This window comes from Equus quagga, chromosome 11 (assembly GCF_021613505.1).
Source record: "Equus quagga isolate Etosha38 chromosome 11, UCLA_HA_Equagga_1.0, whole genome shotgun sequence".
In the NCBI taxonomy this organism is placed as follows: Eukaryota; Metazoa; Chordata; class Mammalia; order Perissodactyla; family Equidae; genus Equus; species Equus quagga.
In genome coordinates, this window is record NC_060277.1 from 92068948 (window position 1) to 92087556 (window position 18609).

Sequence of the window (18609 nt, forward strand, 5' to 3'; positions counted from 1 at the left end):
CCCCCCCCCCCCCCCCCCCCCCACCACGTCCTGTCCTGCCCAGAACTCACTCTCTCCCTTCCCCTCCCTTCTCCGCCGGGCCGGACATATGGAACCCATTTCGCTGGTGACATTGAAGAGCCGCCCGTGCGCCCGCCTTCCGCCATGGCGCCCCCGGCGCTCCCCGCGCCTCGCCGTGGCCCTGTCAGTCTCCGCTCCTCTCGCCTGGCAACTTGGCCAGCTCTCAAAGCCCGACTGCAGCTCGGGGCCGGGCCCGCAGCCCCACGCGGGCCCTAGCGGAGGGGAGCCCCCGCTTCTCCGGAAAGGGGCGCCGGCCGCGCCCCAAGCGCAGCCACCGCGCGCGCCTTGCCGCCCCGCGGCCCCGAAAGCCGAACAAAGCCGGGGGCGGGGGCGGGGGCGGGGTGGGGGCGAGCGCTTCCGGGCCTCTCCCCTCGCCAGGCGGGCCGCTGCGGGGCTGCGGGGGCTGAATGACCGCGATGCCGCCGGTCGCGGCGCTCCAGCCGGGGCCCAGGGACCCGGGCCTGGCCGTCGGCTCCCGCGCGCCCCCCGTTCCCGGCCGCTCGCCGCTGCCCGCGCCCTAGCGGGAGAGCGCACAGGTAAGTGCACCGGGCTGAGCTGGGGCGCCCAAGACCCGTCTCGGGGTGCAGAGCAGGGGTGGCTGCGTCCCCGTTCCCAGGCCTCTCTTGGGTCAGGAGAGAGGCTGGATGCGAAATGTGGAAGACAAAGATGAGGGCAACTTAAAGAGGCGGGTGGGGGCTGAAGTGAGAGAGGGGTCCTGGTGTGCAGGGCAATGTGGAGGAAAGTGGTGGACAGGATCCCGGTCAGGGGATCAGGAGCTCTCCCACTCAGGAAGGGTGTTGGAGGCTATGGAGGGTTTTCCAGGGGAGTTAAACTGTGGGCTGTGAGGGGCATCACTGGGGTGGGCGGACACGCCAGCTCTACTTCCACAGTCCAGCTGCCACCATGGCAGAGACTTTTAGCACCTAGCACCCTATTTGAAGCTGAAACTACAAGGGGTTGCGCTGAGGCCGGGTGTTAAACTGAGAAGTAGGAGAGAGGGTGATTTATGGCTTCAGAGAAGCTGTGTGTTTACTCCATGCCTGCTCTGGAAACCAAAAACCAAACAGAGCAGAGGCGGGAGAAGCCCCTCTTCTTGGAGTGAGAGGCGATGCCAGGTTGATTCCCTGGGATTTATTTTCCCAGGTGTGGGAGATGGTGGGAACTGTCCCTCACAGACACAGGATGTGATGGGTCTGTGTGAGGTATAAGGAGAGTGTGCAAGCATGCACACATGTAGGTGTGTTTGTGTACTGTGTGAGTGCATCCTACATTGGGGCGAATGTGTGCTGGAGGTGGGGTTTGTCGGGTGCCCATCGCTTTGTGCATGGGCACACATGGAGCCAGGTGGGAAACTCAGTGTTCTCTGATCTTAGAATTCGGGGATGGGGCAGCTCTGGAGGCACTTTGCTGGCCGGTGCCCTCACCATGGGTAGGGCTTGTTCCCTCCTGTGCTTTCTTTCTTCCCACAGCCATATGCAGCAGAGCCCACTTGGCCTGGCCCCTGGCCTCTCTTCGCCATCTGCCCACGCCACCTCATCTTAACTTTGAACCTTTAACTTTGCCATAGGAGACTGAGGAATTACTGAGCATGGCTGCATGGGGAGGGGAGGGAGAAAGGAGAAAAAGGCCTGAGGTGGTAGGGGAGATGATGGTTTAAGGCTGGGCCTTGGCAGGCGTGGGTTCCACCGTTACTGCTCAAATTCCCCCGAAGTCTCTGCTTGGGAGGGGGCAAGTGAGCACAAAGGGGAACAGAGCAAGGGAGCCATGCAGGATGATGGGGGTGGGAGAAAAATATTTTGACCCGCAGATAGTTATTTCCGCAGGCCGACTGGTGGCTTTTGCATTTGTGTCCAGACGCCCGGCTTTGCCTGGAAATTGTTTTGCATTAAATTTTCTCAGCCACAGAATTATCTTTCCTCGCCTCCAGCTAAACTTGCATTTTTCCACCAGACACTTGGGCCCCGCACCAATGAAATCTGAGAGGAAGCGGCTGGGCCCTAAGTGGCCGTAATTTAATTGATTTTATCATAAATCATCAACTTGATGAAGAACCCGAGGTTTCAGTGAAGTAAATTGATATTAATGGGAGTTTCTTGAAATGCAAACTCGCGGCATTGTTGGGGCATCTTGAGCTGGGGAGGTGGATTACGTGTGTCCCAGGAGCAGAGAGAGCCTGGACCCGGAGCCCAGCACAGCTTTAGGGGGTAGTGAAAGCAAGCTGCGAGGGGCAGCTGCAGGCCGACTGATTTCTGTGGGGGAGCAAAGCAGTGAATGGAACTCTCTTGGGGAGGGAGCAGAGTCTGACTCTGTGAACCCTGCTGGCCGTCTTGGGAAGGCTGGTCTCCAACTAGGGGGGAGGCCCTGGGGAAGCTGGTAGGTATGTGGGCAGAGTTGGGGGTTGGGTGAGAAGGCCAGGCTGGTACAATGGGTGCATTGACTCCTGGTTAAAAATTGCCAGGTCGAAGCCTTCCTCCTTTAATTATACAAATTAATTATTTACTGCTCAGGTTGTTGTGTCCAAAAATAGCAGTTTTGATTTGGTAATAAAGGTAGAGAACAATCCTCCCCGACACGCATACACAGAAGAGCAGTAAAAATCAGCCCAGGAGCCTCCCTGGAGGCAAGGAGGACCAGGAGTCGGATTGGTACTCAGTAGTGCGGGTGTAAGCATTTAAATCCCAAGAGGAAATATTCTGCATTTGGTCTCAGTGGTGACCATTATTGTCTGAACTCAGTTTATTACTGCTATCGTCACTCACTTTTATATCAGCCTACAGAGAACCACGAACTGTCAGTCCAAAAATGGATCTCAGAAGATCATCTAGCCCAACCCTTCCCCTCCCCTCCACACAGACACTCACACACCCACACACACACACACACACACACACACACGTGCGCGTGCACCTTCCTGCACTCTGGCTTCACAGAAGGGAACACTGAGGCCCAGGGTGTTCTCTGCTTCAGAGCACACAACCAGTCTGGACCACCTAGAATCCAAGCCTCCTGGCTCCAAAGGAAATCTCAAGTACTATAGTAGACAAATCACTTCCTGGCTCTGGGCCTCAGTTTCCCTATCTGTAACAACGGCAGGGTTGGACAGGACACTCTCTGAGTTCTCCCCAGCTCTGACCTCGAGTAACTCTCTATTGCTTGGGAGCAGCTCCTTTGTGTATCTTGGGGTTCTGAGGGCATCTGGGTGTCACTGCACGCTTATTTGCAGTATATAGGGAGTTTGTATATGCACAGAGAAGTGGATGGTTACTCAAACTGGCTCTAGGAAATCCATTGGAATCCGGACCATTCCTCCTCCTGAACGCGTCCTTATTCTCAGCAGAGGAGAAGCCCAGGCCCAGAGCACTGGCAATAGAAGGCAGTGGAAGGGGGCTGGCTAGCTGGGTTGGGGTAGGATTGGCATTTGGATGGGGGCTAAGGAAGGAGGGCTCAGCCTCACAGAGAAAGGCACTTTCCATGCCAGGCACCCTGGCTGAGGCTGGAGTTGTTCAGAATGCAGCATTTGAAGTCCCTACTACCCCAGCCCAGGGACTGAATTGTGGTTTCTGAATTTAGATTCTGTGACAGCAGCCCCCCTGCCCCACCCTCACCCTGACCCCTGGGCCTTTGGACCCTTTCTTTCTCGGAGAGGGCACACAAAGGGTGCCACCGCACTATACCAGGTCTCCTCCCAGGGCAGCCAGGACAGGAGGCCTGCAAGGTGGGTGACCCCGGCCCTCTTTATTCTTGCTCTTATTTTCCATCTTCTCCAACTGGGAGAAGGTGAAATTCAAAAGGGATGGGGGTTTCTCAGAAGTTGCATGGTTGTGAGAAGGGAGATTTCTCGTGGGATCAGGGATGTGAGGAGGCCAGCAGGGGAGGGGAGGTTCCCAGATTGCCTTGGGAAGTGTGGTCAGGGATATGAGTTCTGGGGGAGGAAGTGGGAAGAGATGGGAAACAACTTCATCTTTTGGGTTTGGAAATCAGAATCTCTGGCCAGATAATCCATTTCCTAAAGCCTCACCCCAAACCCTATTTTGAGAGAGAGAAAAACAAAAGGGCTGGCGGGCCCAGACTCTGGCCCTCTCCCACTCTGACTTTGGAGTTTTATATTTGGAGGCACCTCGGAAGGCTTTGCGCTGATTGGTCATTAATCCGGTGAGTTATTGTCTGCTAAACAGAGGTCACTGGGAGAGAGACATCCAATCTGTCAGGAGGGACCTGCGCAGTCACTCGCAGCGGGCTGGGCCCGGGTCCTCTCTTGCTTGCTTCTCCCTCCCTTCCCCAGCAACCCCACCCCCAAGCTGTCCAAGATTCGCCCCTCTCCATCTTGCCTTCTCCACTCTGCCCACTTTTGTCTCAACATCCGCCAGCGTGGCGTTTGTCAGGCCAGGACTGAGCTTCTAGATGAGGCGGGACCCCTGATCCAAAAGGGGCTCATACGCCCACACCGCGCCCGCCGGCCTGTGACTCCGGACCCTCCCGACCTGGCCCTTGGCGCCGCCATCCGCTCATCCGCGCGTTCAGGCGTGGCCTCCGTGGTCACCGAGTGGACGGACTTTGCAAACCCTCGCAGCTGCCCCGTTTTTTCCTGCATCCCTCTCGCGTCCCGACGCCTGGGACGGAGGGAGAATAGAGCTTGGATTTTTCTTCTCCAACAGTAGCGAGCTTTTTCTTCTTTTCGATCCCGCTTCTGCTGAGCCGGGTCTACACCGGCCTCTGCAGAGGCGCCGAATCTTCTCTTTCCTGCTGCCGCTTTGTTCCCTCCCGCTCCAGGCATCTTAGAGAGGTGGGGGCTGGGGATCCAAAGACCAAAGGCAGTCTTCGGTAGCAATTCCCAGTTTACGACCTCCAGCTTTGAAATCTTTATTAACATTTAAGAAGAGATGGAGATTCAGATGCGTGTGTGAACTTTCCACGACTCTCCTGCGGCCACACAGTTGGGCAGTGAAGCTGGAAAAAGTGTGTGGGAGCCAGAACCCAGGCAGGACTAGAAAGAAACAGATCGCTAAACGTCTGGCCCGGGGCTCCAGGTCCCAGTGTCTTAGGGAGCCATTCGGGCCACACGAATTTGGGGCCGGCTGCGCTGGGAGCAGGATCCTTGGTGGCCCCAGTGCTGATATCAGAAATCGATTTTAAAGGAGTCAGCCAGTTTGTCATTGTTGAGAGGAAAATTTTCGTTTGCTCTTTGATGGGGTTTTTTTTTTGGGGGGGAGGAGGGAAACAGACGTGATCCCCCCAAAGTCTGGAAGGGTAGGCAGTCAGTGATGGCTCAAGGGGGTTTAAAGTGCTCCATGTCTCCTGGTCCCGGGTGTGGAGGAGGAGCGGGGGAGGGAAGTGCCGGCGCGGGTCCTCTGACTGTGGAAACTGAAACCCAGAGGAAAGAATGTCTATGAAGGGGAACATTTTCCCTAATTTTTACCTTTATTATTAATTTTTCTATTTATTAGATTGCACTAAGGTCTCTGTGTCAATCTTTCTCTCATTTTTTGCTTTTTCAATTTCTCTCTCTCTCTCTCTCTCTCTCTCACACACACACACACACACTTAGTTGTCCAAGTTTCCCTCCTTGAATCCAGAAGGAAATTGTCTCCTCTTCTCTCTCTAGTCTTCCTGAATCATGACTTCACTGTCAGTGGTGAAAAACTCCTCCGGGTCCTCTTTTTCCAGATCCCAAGTTTTCCCTCAGACCCCTCTGGAGTCTCCCACCCCAAGCTCCTCTCTGCCCCGCCTTTGTCCCCTGAAGTCTGAAAGGTCCCTGGCCTGCAGCAATGTCTCAGACAAGATGGGCGCGCTCTGGCCGCCACTTCTACCATCTACCCTCTACCCTCCCAGCCCCAATCAGGGGCAACCAGCCAGCCAGAAATCTCTGAGAAAGGAAGAAAAAAGGCAAGAAGGAAACCAAACTGGGCTCTCATTGCCTCCCCAGCATTTCAGATGGGCTCTGTTTTCCAAGATTAAGAAGCTCCCACAACATTTCCTACCACAATTGGGGGTGCATGTCCTCTGAAATTTTTTTCCAGGTTAGCTTTCTTGCTCCCCAGTCCTCCTTTTTGCTCTCACCCTGCTGCACCCCAGCTCTTTGTGTAGCCTGAAGGGACCACAAGGAGTCAAGGAGGTTCTGAGAGGGGAGAGGTCCATCACTGTCTCTGGAAACTCCTCCACCCTTGGCTGGGCTCCAGGCCGGATCCTCCTGCAGCCTGGCCTTGCAGGCCCGCAGCTGGCTGGGTGCCCTCCGGGCTCTTTTTTTATTCCTTGAGGCAAAGCTGTGCAGCCCTACAAGTGACCAGGTTCTCCTCTTCTCTCAATTTCACAGTGTCCTTCTCTAGCCAGTGGTAGCAACAGCTAGGAGAGGTGGAGGGTCTGAGTTACGTTCTTGACTTTATTTTGGGGAGTGAGAGGAAAGACTCAAAGGGAATGATTGCCTTCAACCTCTGGAAGCCCTGGCCCAAGCCCCTGACCCCCAACCAGGCCCAAAGCTACACCGGCTCCAACCCTGTGGGTCTCTAACCAGGGTCCAGAGATCTCAGGACAGACCCCTGCAGCTACACACTCAGGCAGCCCTCAGGGCTCTCTTTGAGGGTCCTGGCTTGAGCCCCAATACTGGGTCTAGCTTGGGCATTTTCTTTTCTTGATACTAGTAGTAAATACATAAAAATGTCTCCCACTCTCCATCCTCACCTTTCTTCCCCCTTTCCCTCAGTCACCAACTCTCTAGGGAGGCTGTAGGTTCCTGGGGACATCACATGCAGTTCCTATTGCTGGAGGGTAGGGAGCACACGGGTTCCCCACTCTCTGTTCAGCAGGATCCCAGGAAACTGGCTGCTGCAGCCCAGGAAGCCTGACTTAGCGGGCCTGGAAGCAGTAGGGACCGGAGGAGGCCAGGGGCCTCTCCCTGAGAGACTAGGACACTTTCTCAGCCCAAAGCAGAGCCTGTAATTAGGGATCAACAGGGTATAAGGGAAGCTTTGCCAGACATAGCCACCCTCTCCTGGAGGGGAGATAATAGCTGGAAACCATCTCTCACCTTTGTTCTCCCAGTCCCATCTCTCCTGGTGCATCCAGATGGGAGAAGGAAAAAGCCAAGTTTTCTAACCAGGTGGTCACAGGGCAGTGGCTGGCTCTGTCTACTCGAACTTAAGAGGACAAGTTTTCCAAGCTGCCTTCGTAGAAAAGAGAGACTGCCTTCTATTTTATCCCCTAAGCCCGGAGTCAGCAATTAGGCAGAGTTGCAAACACTCCTGCTTTTGGAAGTGTCCTGGTGCTCTTTTTGTCTTTTTCCCCACCGGGAATGGCTCTTCCCCACCCCCGGCCCAGAATTGCAGACACCTACATTCTTGGCTCCTGTCTTCCTCCTACAGGCCTCCTTGCCTTTTCCTGCCCTTCTCACACACGCTAAGAAAAGTTTAGCTTTTGTAGTCTTCCTCACTTGTGCCAAGAGTCATAAATCTTGCAGCGCTAAGAGAAACAAACAGGTTTGCTCTGAATAATAGTAACTATCCCCCGTCTCTTCTGCCAGTGCATGTAAAATTAAGCTGTTTTGCTAGTTCTTCTCATCTTCTTAGAAGTACAAATGTCCTTATCACCTCTTAGCCCCTTCTGCCTATGCGGAGGTGAGAATCTTAACAGAAACTTCTCCATGAAGTTCTTACAGCCTCTCTATTGCCGGCCGTGTCTGAAGCTCGAGCTAAACACAGGGTCCTCCTTTTGTCACCCTCTCCTCAACTCCCCTCCCCCTGCAAGATGGTCTGGATTTTTTAAATAATCACTCACCGCTTGTTGTCTGTTCTCAAAAAAAAAAAAAAAAAAAAAAGAGGTCTGGCCTTCCCCCCTACCGGTTGGAAACTGGGCCTGGAGATTTTCGGGAGAAAGGATGAATAGAGAGGGTGTCGGGGAGAGAAGAAACAGACTGGGAGACTCAGAAGGAGGGAGCCAGAGCCAGAGGGCGGGAGACCCAGCCACCAGTCCCAGAGGAGTGAAACTACTTTAAAGGAAATTCCTCGTGTTCCCACTGAGAAGGAGTGCAGAGGGGCACCCAGCACCCCCACCCCCAGGCAAGCCAGTGCCTTTGACTGGGCCTCCCCAGCCACTTCTCAATTAGCATAATGGTTTGCTAGTGGGGCTGGGAGAGCTGTGAACTGCACCGGCTGTGCCTTTCCTCTGCTCTCCTCTTCCTCCCTGGACAAAATCTCAATTTAAAAATGTACCTGTTCTTAAAAAAAAAACAAACCCAAAACAAAAAACCTCTACTTTCTTCCCTTTCCCACTTTTTTTTGCGGGGGGGGGGGGGGGGGAGAATTTAAAAAGTTCCCCCCTCCCCCAACACCACCATCACCTTCCCTCCTTATCAGGCATCTAAGCTTGCTAAAGGGGGAGTGGTGGGGGTGTGTGTGAGCTTGTGTGTGTGTGAGTGAGTGAGTGTGTGTGTCTGTGTGGTTTTTTTTCCCTGTGCAAAAGCAGAGGCCATTGTTACGGAGAGTAGGGCGTACCAGTCTTATAGGGCAACCACACTGTGGCGGCTTGGCCGTGCCGGAGCCGGGAGCTGGATTCTCGGCGAGCTGAGCCGCCCGAGCACCTTTCGGTCTTCTATTTTTTTCCCGCTCCCCCACCCCCTCCCTCCTGCGCACCCCCGCTCCTAAGCCGAGTGAATTGAAGCGGACGCCGCGCGGCTCCTCCGGCCGGTCTGCCCCTCGGGCTCCCCAGCCGGGGTGGCTATTGGGGGGGGGGGGGGGCGACGCAGCTTTAAACAGTGGTCTTTTTTTCCTTTGCCTTCAAGGAGGGGAGATTTCTCGCCTGCCGCTCGCGCTGGGGCTCGATGTGAATATATATTATGTCTGCCTGTTCTCCCCTCGTCGGTGGCTAAGGTAAGCTGGACTGAAATAGGCTATCAGTTTGTGAATGGCGGAGAGTATGTCTCAATGATTTATGGCCCATATGACTCCAATCTCGGTTCAAGAAGAGTTCACAAGCTTTAAGCTTCCTTCCACGCAGCGACTCTCTCTCTCTCTCTCTCCCTCTCTCTCTCTCTCCCTCCCTCCCTCTCTTCCCTCTCCCTCTCTTCCTGCTTCTCTCCTTTTCTCCTCTTTTCTTTCAACAGCCAGATTCAGGGCTGAGTTTATTCCCGGCTGCTAAGAAGAGCTTAACATTTCTCTCTCTTCCTTTCTTGTTCTTTTATTTTTTCTTCCTCCCATTAATTTTTTTTTTAAGTCCTGGAAGGTGGCCTATCCTCTCTCCCGGGGCTTCCCCAGCTATTGTTACTCTGCCCGGCTCTTCCGGGGGTGTGCCTGGAGAGGTGGGGTTCTTGGGGTGGCTCACCGCCCTTCTCCAGCGAGACCCTGGGGGGAAGCCGGGAGCCACCGTCTCCCTCCCTCCCTCTCTCCCAAGAAGCCATATGGAGCCTGGATTTTTCCAACATGGAGGCAAGGGAAATAGACATGTTTGGCTTGGTAGAGCTGCTCCCCACCCCCTCTTCTCCTGGATCCCCAGATCCCGGACCCCCACGGCACCTTTCCGCCTTCTCACTGTCCCGTCAGCCAGGCCTCTGCGCCCTCCAGCCCAGCCGGCCTGGCAAAGTCCCGGAGCCGAGTTGCTAAGGCGCCTTTTAATTCGGTTACCTCCAGCGCCCAAACTTACTGCCGCCCTTAGGGCTCGGCCCTAGGCCAGGGTGTTGGGAACCTGCCGCCGCTAACCGTTTTAGCATCCTGAACGCTTTCTCTTCGCCTCCTTGGGCCAGCATAGCTAGTCGCCAGCCACCGCGGCAGCAGCGGTCGAGACTGCCCGGCGGCGGCAGCCAGGGGCTCACCCAGTTCACAGATCTTCCCGGCCCTGTCTCGCCGCCGGCGGAGGCTCCATTCTTTCCTATCTCATCTCTGGCTTCTCCGCTTCCCACACTTGCCTGGCCTCGGTCCTGCGATGGTTTGCGGGTTTATTGCAGGGGGAACGACAGGAATTTCGGCCCCAGGCGTCTAGTCAAATTATTGTTTTATTATTATTATTATCATCATTATCATTACTGCTGTAACAATCATTTAGACTAAATAAAGCCAGGGCCCAGCCAGCCAACCCCCTCCAACGTTTTTATTTCATTCTCCTTTCTATTAATAACAAACTCAAGTGATGCCTGTTAATTAATTCCCCCTTCAGCCAGGGCTGCTCCGAAGCTAATTTTGGTTAAATCATCAGAGGCTAATGGTAATAATAATAAAAGGATTGGGTCAGCCTGGTCAATTGAACTCCAGTGCTCCTCCCTGGAAGGACCTGCTGCTTTGCAGACCCATGTGCATTTCTCAGAAACAAATTCTTCCCAGAAACCAATCGGAGCTCAGGGCTACCCCAGCTCCCTTTTGAGTATAAATCTGTGCCATTAAGAAGGGAATTTATGTGTGGGAGGGACTTCCTTCACCCCTACTCCTTTTATTTTATTTTCCTATTTCTAGTTTTCTTTGGAGTTAACCAGCTGGGCTGAATGAGATTTAAGTAGTCCAAACTCACATGTCAGGAGAGAGGGTCAGTGTCGAAGTTTTATGAAAAGTGATGGTGAGGGGTTTGGGAAGACAGATGGGGGGGTCATGCAGTCAGAAATTTCAGAAGAAATACACAAAATCCTAAGACAGCTTGAACCTTTATTTTTCTGGCACACTTTTAAAAGGCTGCATTAAAATAATGATTTTTTTTCTGTCTTGGAGAACTTCAGGTAACAGGGGTACCCTGTTTTCAACCCAGAGAATAATACTGTTCAGATTGCTTTGTTGACTTTCTTTTCTGCTAGGGAAAATTTTTCTCTTTTAGAAAGCGCTTTCCCATCTCTTGGTAGAAAAGTCCAGCAGTTATCCAATTTCTTTCTTCTTTTGGAGAAATCAAAGGAAACAGACTGTCAAGAAAAGGGTGGGAAAAAATTAAGTCTGATGAAAAAAATGAAGGGGAGGGGACCTGGGCCAAATGGTCACAGCACCACCCAGACTGGTCAGGGAAATTGAAACAATCCTGCTCCATTTGGGGGCCCATGAGGGCCGCTGGCTGCCGGGTTCCAGACTTGGCTGAGCAAAGACTCAGACCGGAGGCGGTGCTACCTGCACCATGGGCCATGGAGGAGGCTCTGTTCCGCTGGCTCTGGAGGTTAAAAATTTTGAAGAAGTTTCTAGGTCAGGCTGCTGTGGTCTTCATGAGGTGGGAGGGGAGGGAGAGGACCCTTCACACAGCAGGTTCTCTGCTCAACTTGCTTCTCCCTCCTGTCTCTTCCGGACATCCTGTTTTTTCTCCAGGCTAGACTCTGCTGGGGTGACAGAGACCTAGGTAGACAAGGAAGGAGGCAGAGGCCTCTCAGCTCAGAGGAGGGTGCTGATGATGCTTTTGTTTTGGTGTTTCCTGGTCTCCCCCACTCCTTAAGACATCCTATCCCAGAATTGGGGGTGGGGGGAGGAAGGGAGAGGGAGGAAGAGAGGTCAGGGGCCAGTGCCCCGGCAGGAGAGCAGCAATGGCCCCTGCAGTAGTAAGATTCTATACTTAGGCAGTCCCCAAGGGAGTAGAGTCCTCATTTGTTAAGTTGAAATAAAAACTGGTGGGCCTTTTCTTTAAAATTAAAACGTTGAAATAAAAATTTCAGGTCAGGGAGGCGGGCTCAGCGTCTGCTGTGAAGATGTTGAGGTGGGGGAGAAGACAAAACTATTGATGTCAGTTCCCTTTTCAGTCCGTAAGATGGATTCGTGCCCTAGTCCTCTTCTCCCCCTTGTGTCTCTTCTCTCACCCCGCAGGTCAGCCGCTCCGAACAGACCCGGGAGGAGGGGGGCGGGGGGGGGGGGGGTCCGGCGCGCCACGTGACCCCCGGGGGTGCCAATGTCTGGTCGTGAGAGTATCAGGCTCTTGCAAGTTGCCACCCACTGCCCGGGCCTCGCCCAGCGATGCAGAAAGCCACCTACTACGACAACGCCGCGGCCGCACTCTTCGGAGGCTATTCCTCGTACCCTGGCAGCAATGGCTTCGGCTACGACGCTCCCCCCCAGCCCCCCTTCCAGGCCGCCACGCACCTGGAGGGCGACTACCAGCGCTCAGCGTGCTCGCTGCAGTCCCTGGGCAACGCCGCCCCGCATGCCAAGAGCAAGGAGCTCAACGGCAGCTGCATGAGGCCCGGCCTGGCCCCCGAGCCGCTGCCCGCCCCGCCCGGCTCGCCCCCGCCCAGCGCCGCACCCACCAGTGCCACTAGCAACAGCAGTAACGGGGGCGGGCCCGGCAAAAGCGGCCCCCCCAAGTGCGGTCCTGGCTCCAACTCCACCCTCACCAAACAGATATTCCCCTGGATGAAAGAGTCGAGGCAAACGTCCAAGGTGAAAAACAGCTCCCCCGGCACAGGTACCCGCTCTCTGCCTACCTCCTCGTCAGCTTTTGTCCGGGCCAGGAATGTCACTGTTATTCTAGCACCCAGCCCCTAGGCGCCCAGGCGGCGGCCTGGGAACAATATTAGGTGGCGGCGGCCGTGGCGCATTTCGGCCCCCCCCCCCCCACCACCACCTGATGACCCCTGACCCCGGCAACACCCTCTGCCTCCAGCCGCCTCCACCTGAGCTTCTGAGAGCTCCAGAAGGCCAGGGGCTCGGCCTCAGCCCTTCCAAGGCTGCGGAGGCAGGAGACGCTGCCAGTAGACGCAGAGTCGTCAACGATTGATTATTATTAAGTATGATTACTGTGGGTATTAATCACAATTGCTCGGGCGGCCCAGGGTCCCGGCCTCCAGGCATGGCAGTCTCTTCACACCACATTTCCGTGCCCTGCCCACGAGTGTCCAGATTCCCCCTAGGGTTCTCCCCAGCCACCCACCCTATCCACAGGACGGGACGAGGTGTGTGTGGGGGGAGTGTCTTCCCAGACCTACAATTGGGGATGGGGCGGGGGGAGAAGCGGGCGCGAGAAAACCCAGCCCTAAATAAATGGCCATGCGGCTCTGTCTGCGTGACATGATCAAATTTTCATAAGCTGGGGCAGCGAGAGGAGAACAGGTCTCTTAATAAATGCCACTATTATAGAGTGTCCGCTAATGCGACGGGCGTGCGCTTCGGGGGTGAGTGAGGAGGAGGCGGGGACGGGAAGGGGAGGGCGGCGGGGGCTCCGAGTCCAGGCCTGGATTTATTAAGAAACGATGCATTCAATTTCGGCGTGTTCAGTAATTATCTTTTATTTCATTTTCTCCCCTTCCCACCCCTCCCCCGCGGATCCAGCGGAGGGCTGCGGAGGCGGCGGCGGCAGCGGGGGCGGCGGCGGCGGCGGCGGCGGGGGAGGGGACAAGAGCCCCCCGGGGTCGGCAGCGTCCAAGCGGGCGCGGACGGCGTACACGAGCGCGCAGCTGGTGGAGCTGGAGAAGGAGTTCCACTTCAACCGCTACCTGTGCCGGCCGCGCCGCGTGGAGATGGCCAACCTGCTGAACCTCAGCGAGCGGCAGATCAAGATCTGGTTCCAGAACCGGCGCATGAAGTACAAGAAGGACCAGAAGGCCAAGGGCCTGGCCTCGTCGTCTGGGGGCCCGTCCCCCGCCGGCAGCCCCCCGCAGCCCATGCAGTCCACGGCCGGCTTCATGAACGCCTTACACGCCATGACCCCCAGCTACGAGAGCCCGTCCCCGCCCGCCTTTGGCAAAGGCCACCAGAATGCCTACGCGCTGCCCTCCAACTACCAGCCCCCTCTCAAAGGCTGCGGCGCCCCGCAAAAGTACCCGCCGACCCCGGCGCCCGATTACGAGCCCCACGTCCTCCAAGCCAACGGGGGCGCCTACGGGACGCCCACCATGCAGGGCAGCCCAGTGTACGTGGGCGGGGGCGGCTACGCGGATCCGCTGCCGCCCCCTGCCGGCCCCTCCCTCTACGGCCTCAACCACCTTTCCCACCACCCTTCGGGGAACCTGGACTACAACGGGGCGCCCCCTATGGCCCCCAGCCAGCACCACGGACCCTGCGACCCACACCCCACCTACACAGACCTCTCCTCTCACCATGCGCCTCCTCCTCAGGGTAGAATCCAAGAAGCGCCCAAATTAACACACCTGTGATGGGAGAGGGAGGGCAGGAGGGGCGAGATCGTGGGGGTGGGGAGAGCCAGGAGAGGCAAGGGCTATGGAGCTCTGGGGGGCAGCCTGGAAGTCTGAAAGAGATAGGCCAAAAGGAGGTAGCCAAGCTTCCTGGGAAGAACGGGCCTGGAGCTCCTTACCCTCCCTTGGCCTGAGAAGTTGCTTTTTTAAAGTCCTCCAGCCCTTGTTCCATCTGCCTGCCAACCCGTCGGAGAAAAATCCGCAGCAGATTGGAGATGACCCCATCAACCCTAGGGCTCCAGCAGTACCCCGTTGGAATTCCATGCTCGCTGGAGAGTGGGGTAGAGGAAGGAGGAGATAGAGAAGCACATTTTCAAAAACAGACAAGATGGCTAGGCCATCACCAACCAACTTACCTTCCATCTCTGTAGGTAACGCCTCCAAATCTTGAATTTTTTTTCCTCAATTCTCCTTTTAAAAAAAGTAAGAAAACACATTTCAAATCCAAGGGCACAAAACCCCACCCCCTCCTACTTCCCTGAAGCCTCAAATTTCCTCCCATCTATTTGAGGTTTTTTGGGCACTCCCTCCATTTCCAGCCTCGTATTTTTCTGCTCTACGATATTAATATCTATATGCTGCCCCCATCAATTACAGATTCCAGAGGGCTCAGGGATGGTGAGAGATCCTGAAAGTCAGAGCTGTCTATATTATAAATATATATTTTTTTCTTTTATGGAAAACCTGGGAGGTGAGGGCAGGCAAGTCGTCAGGACTGAAGCTCTGTCACTTCTGCTGCCTCCCATCTCAGCTCCAGGTCCATCGCCCTCTCTCCACAGCAGGCAATCAGCGACACGAGGTTCTACACTTTTCTTTTCTTCTGTTGCTCTCTTGACTTAACGTGAAAACAGGGTATATTTTAACAAACTGTCTGTCCCATGCAGGAGCTGCAGCTGGGCCTGCGCCTTGCTCAATCTCCTGACAGGACACTTTTGTTGCACTTAGAGTTTACATTTTAATGGATATAAAAACAACTGTGAGAGATGCCTGGGCCTGCAGGAGTCCAGCATCGCTCAAAAAGCGTGTGTTCTAGTGAACATTTTCATATATATTTATTGGTTATAGCTTGTTAAAATATTTTCTTTTTTGTATTATTTATCCCCCTACATTATGTATTTATATGAGGGAAAAAAGGAAAAAATTGTACTTTTTTTTAGTATTTACTTGTTATAAAGGACGTTGTGTTTCCTGTCATGTAAAACCAGCTATTTTAGTTATTATTGTACTCTAGAAAAGAGCTGTAGATTTATGTTACCCTCGTACTTATGAGCAATTGTAATTAGTTCTAAAAGGCATGAACTCAGCTCCTAATTGTCACTGTATAGTCCTGAATTTGTAGAATTAGAGTTAATTCCCTCTTGGAACTTTCTTTGTTCTTCCGTAGTTACTTTTTTCCTTACTTAAAAGGGTTGTCTGTCAAACAATTCTTGAATAAACTTTCTGTTATCAATTTTATCTTGTCCTGGTGGTCCAATTTAGATAGCAGAGGGAGGCTACTGACTGCGGACTTCCCCCGAGGGAAGAAGGACACTGAAGACCCTCTCCTGGCCTTTTTGTCCACTGCCCAGGCCCTCACCTCCCCCTTGCTGTCTCAGGTTTATATAGTTTTTCTCACTCACAGGAGCCTGGAACATTCTGCCAACTTCTTTAGCTAAGATTCAAGTAACAAGTTGGGGAAAAGGGACTCTTGGGTGCTTTCTTTGGGCCTTTCTGTTTGGCTTCTTTGCCTCTTAGTTTTTCTCATTCATTGACCTTTTGTCCCCTGGCTCCTTTGGCCACAACCTCCTCGCCCCCCCTTCTCCACCATCAACAAAAAAATCTGGCCGATTACTGCTTCTTCCAGGCAACCTAAACTTCACAGTTCTCTTCCGGAGCTACAAAGAAGTCGTCACGTGACCCGAAGCCCAACCACCATTGGGTCTAAAATGAAAACAAAGGAAAATGATTAATCTAAAAAAAAAAAAAAATCTGAGGCCTAGACTTCTCAGGTCAAACCTTAAAACTAAAGTGAAATTAAATCACTAAATAAAACTCGGGGTGGAGGGAGAGGAGGTGCATTTGATTTCCCCGCCAGGGAAAGGGGAGAGGAGGAGGTGGGAGATGCTGCTGGATCCACGCGTAAATAAAATGGTCCCCAGGCTAATATGCGCCTCTGTTTCCACGATCCTCGGGAAAACTTCATTTCTCAGTCGTGGTTCCATAAAAGTTTTATCACATTGGAGCGAGGATAGAGAGGGTCTGTCAAAGATGAAATGTCACCGCCGCGTCGCTGGAGCCGATAAGAGCGACGAGACAGGGCGGCTGAAATATGGAGCTAATTCGTTGAAAGAGAAGCGAGGGCTGCTTGCTGAAGAGTTGCATAATTCTAATTGTAAGCGATGCGCCCGCACTGCTTAATTAGGAGCATATATTTGGCGGTAGTGATGGCGGTGGTTGGGTGGGGGGAGTGTCGGTGAGACTCGTTCCAGGCCCTCAGCCTTAAAGCGATGGCTCATTTTCATTTTTATGTTGCATCCTGGCAGTCCAAGGTTAGTAATTACAGTCTTTATGCAACAATAAATAACAATAAAAATGCAACCTGAATTCTACACCCTCCTACTCCTCACCACCACCACCACCACCAAGTAAGATTTTAAGCGGACTGCGCTCATTCAAGCAGCAAGCAATTTAGCATTGGGTCAGCCTATAATTTAAAGGCATAAGAGCGTGCAAAGTTTGGGATCAAATAACGCTCAAGGGTTTTTCTTTCTGTCTTTCTCTATTCCTCTTCCCTGAATAACATTTTCTGAATGATGTAACTAGATGAAGCGCCATGTTTGGCTCTGTGGGTGGATTATGTATCTAGTAGGAGAGAGGTAGGCCAAGAGAGAGAATTTAGCTCCAGTTCGAAAACCAGAGGTTTGGCTTGACGCTGGCATTGCAAACCAGAAAAATAAAGGCCGACTTGGCCTGGTGTCCCCTACCCTTCTCTCTGCGAGATTCCAGGCGCTAGCTAAGCAGCCAAAGTCGTGGGGAAAATATCTGTGCTGTAAGACTCACAGCACAACAGAGGGGCGGGGAAGCGGTCTCCAGAAAGGAGGGTTCTCTTGGCCCCTTTTCACACCCAAGTTTTCTGCTGTTCTCTAATCTGGCTGTAAAATCTGTCAGCAGGGTTAGAGAAAGCTGTATTTCCTGCAGGGACAGTCTCTCCCGGAGTTGTTTCCGAGAGGAGCGCGCTTGGCTCTGCAGCCAGCTGGAGAGGCTGTGAAAAAAACTTCCAGGGCTTCTCAAGGGGGTGGCCCGAGGGAGAATCCTCTCTCAGGCCTCACTGCACAACTTCCAGACAACTCCTATTCGGATTCTTCGCTGTCCACCCCCACCCACGACCCCACCCACACCCGTATCCCCATCCCCATCCACGCCTCCAAGTGGCAAAACTTGCTTGCTTTGGAACCAGACACAACCGTCTCTGGCCAGTTCGCCCAGTTCAAAGCAGCTCTCTCTGTTCTGAGCCCTCCAGAGCCTGCAGCCCCCACCTCCAACTCCCCTTTCTCCATCCTGGCTCTCTTCCACCCCCACCCTTCCCCTCAGACTTCTCTGTCGTTTTTAAATACTCACCGCCACCCACGCGGCTGGCTGTTACATTGACAGAAAGTTTCCAGTTCCAGCTCCGGGCTGAGTTGCCATTTCTCTGCTAACCAGCCTTCTCCTCGCTGGGCGTCAGAGAGCCAGGAGGGGGAGGGGAGGCCAGAGCCGTGGGAGTTCTCCAGACAAACTTTCCACCCAACTTAGCGCCCTTCCCTCTGTCCCCATTTCCCATCTGTTTCCCCGCTCTCCCGGAATCACCTTTCTCTTTTGCTAACACCCCCCACCACCAGGCCTTTTAAAGGGATGTGGAATTTCGGCTGTTCCCTCTGCTTTCCAAAAGAGCCAAATTCTTTGATGCCATCGGAGGGAGCTGTCAGGGGGCTAAGATTGATCGCCTCATCTCCTCTCGGTCCCTCTGACCCACTTATTTAAAAATCTTCCCCCAGATCGACTTTTCATTTTCTGCTTTGAGATCTAGTTTCCCACCAATTGCTTGGGGCCCTGAGTCTCGTGTCCCCTCCCTCCGGTAAATTAACAGCACTCCCTAAAGTTCAGACAAACGTGGTCTCCTCAAAAGAAATTAAAAAAAATTTTTCCCAAGGTGCCAGAAGTGGAATATCATCTCAGTGGTAATTTCCACCCTTTCCACGTTCAAGGAATTCTTTCTTGCCAAGGATTTCTTTTTTTTTACTAGCACAATGGCAAAAAGTGTGTGTGGGGGAGTCTCTTTGTCCTGGGGGGAAAAGGCCTCCCCCCATACATTGACCTGAGCTTTGAGAGCGCTCAGAGTTAAATTGGCGGCTACCTTGGTGGTTGTTCATGTCCCTGGATATACATGCAGATACAGGCTTGAGGCTTGAATGAGTGCATATGCATCTTACACCCTGCCTGCTGGAGGTGTGGTAGAGGAGGGCAGA

At 53.7% G+C, this 18609-nt stretch overlaps 1 protein-coding gene and 1 long non-coding RNA gene across 9 annotated transcripts in view; one reads left to right on the top strand and one right to left on the bottom strand.

Moving 5' to 3' along the window:
* HOXB3 (homeobox B3) overlaps window positions 1–14251 on the top strand; it is a 26368-nt gene extending 12117 nt beyond the window's left edge. For 4 of the 7 annotated variants that reach the window (XM_046677188.1, XM_046677189.1, XM_046677190.1 and 1 more), the window contains 3 exons: window positions 8831–8918; window positions 11805–12399; window positions 13263–14251. In XM_046677188.1, the coding sequence (XP_046533144.1) occupies window positions 11952–12399; window positions 13263–14086 (1272 nt within the window). In that variant the 5' untranslated portion in view covers window positions 8831–8918; window positions 11805–11951 and the 3' untranslated portion in view covers window positions 14087–14251. Of the gene's footprint in view, window positions 1–105; window positions 597–8830; window positions 12400–13262 lie in introns of those variants that run through there. The other 3 variants (XM_046677193.1, XM_046677194.1, XM_046677191.1) reach the window with 3 other exon arrangements.
* LOC124247677 (uncharacterized) lies at window positions 13358–14384 on the bottom strand. Of its 2 annotated transcripts, none has more exons than XR_006890789.1 (3): window positions 14245–14384; window positions 14030–14080; window positions 13358–13491 (listed from the first exon to the last, which is right to left on the bottom strand). It is a non-coding gene; the product is annotated as an uncharacterized LOC124247677 (long non-coding RNA). The 2 variants fall into 2 exon arrangements; XR_006890788.1 differs by having other exon boundaries at window positions 13365–13491; window positions 14018–14080.
* Window positions 14385–18609: the final 4225 nt, after the last annotated feature.